Source organism: Chiloscyllium plagiosum, chromosome 28 (genome assembly GCF_004010195.1).
Source record: "Chiloscyllium plagiosum isolate BGI_BamShark_2017 chromosome 28, ASM401019v2, whole genome shotgun sequence".
In the NCBI taxonomy this organism is placed as follows: Eukaryota; Metazoa; Chordata; class Chondrichthyes; order Orectolobiformes; family Hemiscylliidae; genus Chiloscyllium; species Chiloscyllium plagiosum.
The window spans coordinates 2,793,305-2,803,440 of NC_057737.1; the positions used below are offsets into that span (position 1 = coordinate 2,793,305).

The 10,136-nt window shown below is 44.5% G+C and overlaps 1 protein-coding gene across 1 annotated transcript in view; it reads left to right on the forward strand.

Moving 5' to 3' along the window:
• Positions 1 to 369: 369 nt before the first annotated feature.
• LOC122564207 (40S ribosomal protein S3a-like) overlaps positions 370 to 10,136 on the forward strand; it is a 21,783-nt gene continuing 12,016 nt past the window's right edge. The window contains exons 1-2 of the mRNA XM_043718902.1: positions 370 to 384; positions 6,327 to 6,390. Coding sequence (XP_043574837.1) covers positions 370 to 384; positions 6,327 to 6,390 — 79 coding nt within the window. The remainder of the gene's footprint in view (positions 385 to 6,326; positions 6,391 to 10,136) is intronic.

Below are 10,136 nucleotides of genomic sequence, written 5' to 3' on the forward strand. Positions count from 1 at the left end.
TTGTAGATCCTCCTGCTGTGTTTTAGCACCAGGTCAGCCTCTGATACGGGGCGGTGCATGTAAGGCACAGGAGCTGGCCTGTTACACCTGGAGTGTCTCAGAAGGAATTCGTTCTCCTCTTCAGGTGGCAAAGGCATCGAAGCGGCAACATCCACTGTGTCCATCTCAGATTCCGAGGTATCCTCAACGCTTGACAGAAAGGGAAAACCCATAGGTTCCAGGACAGTTGGAAAGGCTGTCGCGGAGCCGGACACATTTTTCTCCCTCACCGTTTCCAAGTTTCCAGCTTTCATATGGTCCACGTGCTTGTTAAGGACCGTCACACCAACCTGAAGTTTACACATCACCAGACATGACCTTGCGTTGACCATGCCTCATACCTATGTAAGACCACTCTCATGATTCCTGCACCGAACTTTGTCCCCTGAAGAAACTGTCTCTCTTGCTGAGTGGTGTCTTGTGTCCAGCAATGATGTTCCTGATGCCATTTCACCGTCTGCCCCCCCCTCCCAGGTCTGGGAAGATCAGATATAACCTGGTACAGAGTCTTCCCTCGACTTCCTACTCTGCTGGAGCTATCTTTGTAGTTGCATGCGGGCTAGTCTGATAATCAAATAGGAACCGGGAGAGATTTGTATCTAGTGAAGCTGTAACCTTCAAAGTTTGGACTGCACTTTCTGCCAGATCATTGGATGATAGATGGTATGGAGCTGTCCTTAAATGACGAATAACATTTGACTATAGGAAATACCCAAATTCCCAGCTGATAAACAATGGCCCACTATCTGTGACCAACACTTCTGGGAGTCTGTATATTGCAAAAGATGCATACAACTTTTCTATCGTCATCCCCGTATTTGAAGAATGAACTCTCTGCATATCCAGCCACTATGAGTGGGTGTCTACAAGGACGAAGAACATTGAGTCCATGATACTCAATGTGTAACAGAATCTAGGATTAACCCGGCCATTCCCATGAATATGGGGGAGCTGCTAGCATAGTTTTTCTCCTTGTTAGTACTCTGGGCACTACCCCACCAACACAGCCATGTCTGCATTCATACCTGGCCATCAGATATAACTTCTCGCCAATGTTTTCATTTTGGAAACCCTTAGATGACCCTGGGGGAGCTCAGCCAGTACCTTTGCCAGGATCTTTGCTCGAGCCAATCACTCTTCCTCCCCATAATAACATGCCATTCTCTACTGTGATCTGGTCTTTCTGGGTCCAAAAAGGGTTTCAGTTCTGGTTGTGATGGCCCTTTGGTTTCCCCCATCACCATGCAGGACCAGATCTTTGTGCATACGTGGTCTGATATTGAAAGCTAGTGTGCTTCCAATTAAACCTGTTGGACTATAACCTGGTGTTGTGTGATTTTTAACTTAGTCTGATATTGGAAGGATGTCAGAAAATTTAAAATCATCACGGAATCTTCCAGTGGTGTATCTATCAGTGGGAGGTGGCTGGATACATCCACATACATACCTGACCTCCCAGATGGTGTTCCAAGTTGTAATTACACACATTTAGTATTAGAGCCCACTGTTGAATTCAGCTTGAAGCTATGGGCAGCACTGCCTTGTCCTCTTTAATTGAATTGAATTGAATTGATTGTCACATGTACTGAGGCACAGTGAAAAGCTTTGTCTTGCAGCAATACAGGCAGATCACAGAGTTAAATAGCACAGATAAGTAAATAATAGGTAAACAGCGGCAAAAACAAGAAAAGATACGGGCGAATGTTAAGAATTTGTGAGTCCATTCAGTATTCTAATAACAGTAGGGTAGAAACTGTTTCAAAACCGGCTGATGCATGTGTTCAGGTTTCTGTACCTTCTCCCTGATGGTAGAGGCTGTAGAAAAACATTGCCGGGGTGGGATGGATCTTTGAGAATGCTGGCGGCCTTTCCTTGACAGTGAGCCTGGTAGATAGATTCTATAGATGGGAGGTTGGCCTTTGTGACTATCCGGGCCGAATTCACCACTCTGTGTAACCGTCTCCGATCTTGAAAGGTACAGTTGCCATACCAGGTAGTGATACATCCAGACAGAATGCTCTCGATGGCGCACCTATAAAAGTCGGCAAGGGTATTCACCGTCATGGCAAATTTCCTCATCTGCCTGAGGAAGAAGAGACATTGTTGGGCCTTTGTAACCAGTGCGTCCACATGAAGAGTCCAAGAAAGCTTGTTGTGGATGACCACTCCCAGGAGCTTGACACTCTCCATGCTGTTAATGTGTAGGGGGGCATGAGTAACATCCCACCGAACGTCAATAATGAGTTCCTTGGTTTTGCCAGCATTGAGGGCTAGGCTGTTCTCAGTGCACCATTTTTCCAGGTCTTCCACCTCCCATCTGCAGTCTGCTTCATCGCCATCTGAGATTCGACTGACTATGGTGGTAAAGATTTGACCAAGTTCTCGAAGTGCTCCTTATTAGACTTTCCTTTTATTATCATGTCATTTACATAAATGGTGACCTGTGGTAGACTTGTAAGATGCTCTCCATCATCCGCTGAAAATTGCACAGGCTGACAAAACCCCAGTAGCAGTCTCATGTCTATTGGTACAAGCCCTTATGGGTATTAATTGGAACTTACTTCTGGGAAGCCTCATCTAATCACAATTGCAACTATGTCCAGCTTCATGAAAGACAGCTTTGCATATAAATCCTCTAAGTGAGGGATTGAGTGCCTATCCACCTGCGAAAAGTTGTTCACTCTTTGTTTAAAATCCACACAAGGGCAAACCAAACAATTGGTAAGACTCAGTGCTGCCCATTCCACAAACTGGGCTGGTTTGATGATTCCTTCACTTTCCAGTCTCCTGGTTTCTGCCTCTACTTTTCCGCATTAGGCAAATGGCACTGGGCAGGCCTTGCAGAATCATGGAATTGTTTCTTGGTCAATATGTAAGGTGGCCTTCGCTCCTTTGAGAGTCCCTTGACCTTTCTGAGAAATTTCTGGATATTTAATTAGGACTTTACTCAGGCGAAATATTCATTGACTATCTCACCTACCTCCTGAGATTCAAGACAAAGAAAACGTCGCTGATCTTTAAGTGATCCTACTCTCTTTCTAGTTGCTCTCTTGCCCTTAATGAAGTTGTAGAATCTCTTTGAATTATCCATACCCATATTTGCTGAGGCTATCTCATATCCTCTCTTTGCTTCCTGATCTCCCTCTTAAGAATGCCCTTTGTACTGTTCAAGAGATTCATTTGAACTCAATTGTCAGGCATTGCTGGCTGGGCAGCATTTATTGCCCATCCCTAGTTGCCCTTGAGAAGGTGGTGGTGAGCTGCCTTCTTGAATCAGGTTGATCCATAATGCCATTAGGGTGGGAGTTCCAGGATTTGGACCCAACAACATTAAAGGACCAATGATATATTCTCAAATCAGGATGGTGAGTGGCTTGGAGAGGAACTTGAAGGTGGTGATGTTCCCATTTATCTGCTGCCCTTATACTTCTAGATGTAAGTGGTTGTGGGTTTGGAAGGTGCTGTCTGAGGATCTTTGGTGAATTTCTGCAGTGCATCTTGTGGATGGTATACACTGTTGCTACTGACCGTCAGTGGTGGAGGGAGTGGATGCTTATGGACGTGGTGCCAATCAAGCAGGGCCTGCTTTGTCCTGGATGGTGTCGAGCTTCTTGAGTGTTGTTGGAGCTGCACCCATACAGGCAAATGGGCAATATTCCATCATACTCCTGACTTTTCCCTTGTAGATAGTGGACAGGCTGTGGGGAGTCAGGAAGTGAGTTACTCGCTGCAATATTCCTAGCCTGTGACCTGCTGTTGTACCAATAGTGTTTATGTGGTGAGTCGAGTTAAGTTTCTGGTCAATGATAACCCCTAGGATGTTGATAGTAAGGGAGTCAGTGATGGTAACACCATGGAATGTCAGGGGCCAGTGGTTAGATACTTTCTTATTGATGATGGCCATAGCCCGGCATTTCTGTGGCACAAATGTTACTTGTTATTTGTCAGTCTAAGTCTGGATATTGACCAGATCTTGTTGCATTTGAATATGCACTGCTTCAGTATCTGAGGAGTTAGGAATGGTACTGAACATTGTGCAGTCATCAACCAACATCCAACTTGTAATCTTGTGATGGAAGGAATGTCATTGATGAAGCAGCTGAAGATGGTTGAGCCTAGAACACTACCCTGAGGAACTCCTGCAGAGTTGTCCTGGAGCTGAGATGAGTGACCTCCAACAACCACAACCATCTTCCTCTGTGACAGAAAGTGAGGACTGCAGATGCTGGAGAAATCAGAGTCGAAAGTCTGACGCTGGGAAAGTTCAGCAGGTCAGGCAGCATCTGAGCAGCAAGAGAATCGATATTTTGGGCATAAGCCTTTCATCACATTCCTGATGAGTTTGCCTCTATACCCATTGATTCCAGTTTTGCCAGGGCTCCTTAATGTCACACTCAGTTGAATGCAGCCTTGATGTCAAGAGCTGTCACTCTCACCTCCCCACTGGAATTCAGCTCTTATGTCCATGTTTGAACCAAGGCTGTAATCATAGAATCCCTACAGTGTGAAAGCAAGCCCTTTGGCCCATCAAATCCACACTAACCCTCCAAAGAGCATCCTTCCCAAACCCAGGCACCTACCCTATCCCCGTAAACCTGCACTTCCCATTGGAAAACCACCAAACTTACACATCTCTGGACACTATCAGCAATTTAGAATAGCCAATCCACCTGACCTGCATATCTTTGGTCTGTGGGAGGAAACCGGAGCACCCAGAGGGAAACCCATGCAGACATGGGGAGAACATACAAACTCCACACAATAACCCCAGGGTAGAATTGAACCTGGGTCCCTGGCGCAGTAGTGGTAACCACTGAGCCACTGTCCTGCCCAGTTGTTTACATCTAATACATGATTCCTTTTTATTTTTGATGAGAACTTCAATCTCTTTATTCATCCACTGTTTTCTAATCCTACCTTACCTTACTTTGCACTCTAACAGGAACATAATGACTCTGATCAGCTACCTGGAGTGTAATTTTTTTAATGTTTACAATAATTGAGCTTTATGATACAGAAACAAATGATCGAGAGCACGAGCAGATTGAGTTCAGAGGAGAGGTCACCCTAGTAGAAGAACAGATTTTACTTTGCAGAAGACTCCAAGCTGGGAGAATTAGAAAGAAACCTCCAGGAGATCAGAGCTGAAAATCAGTCTCAATTTGTTTTAGCAGTCTAAGGAGGAGGGCTGATAGAGTCAATTAATTAGTCTGTACTTCTGTGTGTCTGGGACAGACGACTGAATCATATCTGATGAATATGCATAAATCAATTGAATAAGAAATTTTAAAGTGAAAGTCCTTTCTTGGAGTTGTGTGTCTGGAGTTTAGAAGGTTGAAGGGGTATCTCAGAGAAACATATAAAATCCTGATGGGACTGAACAGGCTAGATGCAGGAAGAATGTTCCCAATGTTGGGAAAATCCAGAACTGGGGTTCACAGTCTAAGAGCAAGGGGTAAGCCATTCAGGACTGAGATGGGGAAGAACGTCATCACTCAGAGAGTTGTGAAACTGTGCAATTCTCTGCCACAGGAAGTTGTTCAGGGTCAGTTCATTAGGTATATTCAAGAGGGAATTGGACATGGTGCTTGCAGCTAAAGAGATCAAGAGGTATAGGGAGAAAGCAGGAGTGGGATACTGAGATTGCATGATCAGCCAGAATCATATTGAATTGTGGTGCAGACTCAAAGGGCTGAGTGGCCTACTCCTGCATCTACCTTCAATGTTTTTAAAAGATACTGCTGAATTTTAACTTGTCATGTGTTAACATCTGCTGGGATCATAACTCCTCCCAATTACCAGCCAATTTATAGACTGTTGAAGGTCATTGTCTCTATTTATTAAATCTAATCCTTCTGATGATTCAATTGTTTTGGACACTGGAATATATATCAAAGATTTTCATGGCTTTGTTGTAAGAAGGTGAAGTCTCATCCACCCTTTGGTCAACACATCATCTGCAATGGTTCTGATTACATATGTTAAGAGTACTAACCTTATCGTACTAGTCTTTTCTGTGTAACCACAAACCTTTTCCATACTTGGCAAATGTTTTCTCCAGTTGTCTGTCTGCTGACTGCACACTTTTATTATCAGGACTGGTTCTGGTAGATCCTTCCATTCCTGTGTATACTCAAAGCTCGACTGCAGTCCAGGGATCTTATCCTGCTGCCAGACCACTGGTGAGTAGAGCACTTTCATTACATTGTTCTCTCTTTGATCTAGTCAAACATTTCGCTATGATTTTTCATGATTGCAGTCTTTTTAAAATTTCTTTGTGCTTTCAGATTCTTTTCTGTAACACTTTAGTTTCATATGTTGCCACCTTATTGCCAACATATTTCATCTTTTGTAAGTGTAATGGAAGTCTTGTTACTCTTCAATAATTCAGCAATACTCGAAAAAGCAGAACTAAAAAGGTAATAATCTCTGGATTACTGCCTGAGCCACGAGCTAATTGGCACAGAGTCAGTAAGATTAAACAGGTAAATGCGTGGCTCAAAGATCAGTGTGGGAGAAATGGGTTTGAATTCATGGGACATTGGCACCAGTACTGGGGAAGAAGGGACCTGTTCTGATGGGACAGTCTTCATCTGAAGATTCATTCAGAGTCCTAGCCAATCACATAACTAGGGCTGTAGGCAGGGATTCAAACTAACAGCCTTTACAAGCCTTCCATACCTTCCAACACGGGGTGGCACAGTGGCTCAGTGGTTAGCACAGCACCAGGGTCCCAGGTTCGATTCCAGCCTTGGGCAACTGTCTAGTGGAGTTTGCACGTTCTCCCCGTGTCTGCGTGGGTTTCCCCTGCGTGCTCCGGTTTCCTCCCACAGTCCAAAGATGTGCAGGTCAGGTGAATTGGCCATGTTAAATTGCCCATAGTGTTAGGTATAGGGGGGAATGTAGGGGTATGGGTGGGTTGCGCTTCGGCGGGTCAGTGTGGACTTGTTGGGCCGAAGGGCCTGTTTCCACACTGTAATATAATCTAATCTAATCTAAAACCAATATCACTGAGAAGAGGGACGGTTAATACAGGACTGAAGGTGTTATATCTGAATGCACCCACTATAAGGAATAAGGTAAATGAGCTTGTGGCGTAGATTGAAGTTGGCAGGAATGACATGGTGGGCATCAGGGAGACATGGCTGCAAGGGGATCAGGATTGGGAGCTAAGTATTCAAGGATATACATCCTATTGAACAGATAGGCAGGTGGGCAGAGGTGGTGCAGTTACCTTATTGGAAAGAAATGAAATTAAATCAAAAGTAAGAAACGAAGTAGGGTCAGATGGTGTAGAATCTGTGTGGGTAGAATTGAGGAACCGCAAAGGTAAAAAACCATAGTTGGAGTTTTGTACAGACCTCCAAATAGTAGTCAGGAGCTGGGGTGCAAGATACACCAGGACATAGCAAAAGATGTGTAGGAAAGGCAAAGTTACAGTGATCATGGGGGATTTCAATATGCAGGTGGACTGGTAGTGGATTGTAAGAAAGGGAATTGTGGAATGTCTACGTGATAGCTTTTTGGAGCAGCTTGTGGTGGAGCCCACGAGAGAACAGGCAATACTGGATTTTGTGTTGTGCAATAGAACAATGCGTAGAACAGAACAGCACTGTACAGACCCTTCGGCCCTCGATGTTGTGCTAGCCTTCTATCTACTCTAAGATCAGACTAACCTACATACCCTTCATTTGTACTAACTTCTATGTGCCTATCCAAGAGTTGCTTAAATGTCCTTAATGTTTCTGATTCTACTATCACTGATGGCAGTGCATTCCACGCACCTACATAAAGAACCTACCTCTGACATCTCCCCTATACATTCCTCCAGTCACCTTAAAATTATGCCATCTTGTGATAGCCATTTCCACCATGGGAAAATGTCTCTGGCTATCCACTCTATCTGTGCCTCTCATCATCTTGTACACCTCTATCAAGTCACCTCTCATCCTTCTTCACTCCAATGAGAAAAGCCGTAGTTCCCTCAATCTTTCTTTAGAAGACAGACCCTCCAGTCCAGGCAGCATCCTGGTAAATCCCCTCAGCACCCTCTCTACAGCTTCCACATCTTTCCTATAATGAGGCAACCAGAAATGAACGCAATATTCCAAGTGTGATCTAACCAGGGCTCTACAGAGCTGCAGCATAACCACATAGCTCTTAAACTCAATCCCCCTGTTCATGAAAGCCAACACACCAAACGCCTTCTTAACAACCCTATCAACTTGGGTGGCAACTCTGAGGGATGAATGGACATGGACCCCAAAATCCCTCTAGGGTCTGCCTTTAACCCTGTATTCTGTATTCAAATCCGACCTTCCAAAGTGAATGACTTCATACTTTTCCAAATTGCGGCGGACTTGATAAGGGAGCTTAAGGTGAAGGAACCCTTAGGAGGCAGTGATCATAATATGATTGAACTTACTCTGCAATTTGAAAGGGAGAAGATAGAATCAGTGATAACAGCATTACAGATGAAGAAATACAACTACAGAGGCATAATGGAGGAACTGGAAGAATTGACTGGGATAGAGGCCGAGCAGGAAAGACAGTGGCAGGAAATTCTGGGAGTAATTCAGAAAACACAGCAGAGATTCATTCTGAGGGAAAGGAAGCATGGTACAGAGAGGATAAGGCAACCATGGCTGACTATAGAAGTCAGGGATAGCATAAAAGCAAAAGAGAAAACATATAATGTGGCAGAGAGCAGTGGGAAACCAGAGGATTGGGAAGCTTACAAAGACCAACAGAGGGCAACAAAGGAGATAAGGAGGGAGAAGATTAAACATGGGCATAAGCTAGCCAGTAATACAAAGGAAGACTGTAAGAGTTTCTTTAGATATATAAAGGGCAAAAGAGAGGCAAAAGTCGACATTGGGCTGCTGGAAAATGATGCTGGAGTGATAAGCATTGAGGAACAAGGAAATGGCTGAGGAACTGAATAATTACTTCACGTCAGTCTTCACAGTGGATGACATGAGTAATATCCCAAAATTCAAGAGAGTGAGGGGGCAGAGCTGAGTGTGGTGACCATCACCAAGGAGAAGGTGCTAGAAAAACTGAATGGCCTGCAGGTGGATAAATCACCTCGACCAGATGGATTCAATCCCAGAGTTCTAAGGGAGATAGCTGAAGAAATAGTAGAGGCATTAGTGGTGATCTTTTAGGAAGAGAACTGGAATTTCCTGTTTAAAAAGTGAGTAAGGCAAAAGTCAGAAAATTACAGACCGATTTCCCTAACCTCGGTCATGGGTAAGATCTTGGAATCCATTGTGAAGCATGAGATTTCTAATTACTTGCAAGTGCATGGTAAAATAGGGCAAAGTCAGCATGGTTTCATCAAGGGGAGTCATGCCTGATAAATCTGATTGAATTCTTTGAGGGAAGTAACAAACAGGTTAGACCAAGGAGAGCCAATGGATGTTCTCTACCTGGACTTCAGAAGGCCTTTGACGAGGTGTCACACAGAAGGCCCGTGGTGTCAGAGGCAAGATGCTAGCATGGATAGAAGCTTGGCTGTCTGGCAGAAAGCAGAGAGTGGAGTCATAAAGTCATAGAGATGTACAGCATGGAAACAGACCCTTCGGTCAAACCTGTCCATGCCGACCAGATATCCCAACCCAATCTAGTCCCACCTGCCAGCACCCGGCCCATATCCCTCCAAACCCTTCCTATTCATATACCCATCTAAATGCCTTTTAAATGTTGCAATTGTACCTGCCTCCACCACATCCTCTGGCAGTTCACTCCATACACGTACCACCCTCTGTGTGAAAAAGTTGCCCCTAAGGTCTCTTTTATATCTTTCTCCTCTCACCCTAAACCTATACCCTCTAGTTCTGCACTCTCCGATCCCAGGGAAAAGACTTTGTCTATTTATCCTATCCATGCCCCTCTTAATTTTGTAAACCTCTATAAGGTCACCCCTCAGCCTCCGACGCTCCAGGGAAAACAGCCCCAGCCTGTTCAGCCTCTCCCTGTAGCTCAGATCCTCCAACCCTGGCAACATCCTTGGATATATTTTCTGAACCCTTTCAAGTTTCACAACATCTTTCTGATAGGAAGGAGAACAGAATTGCACGCAATATTCCAACAGT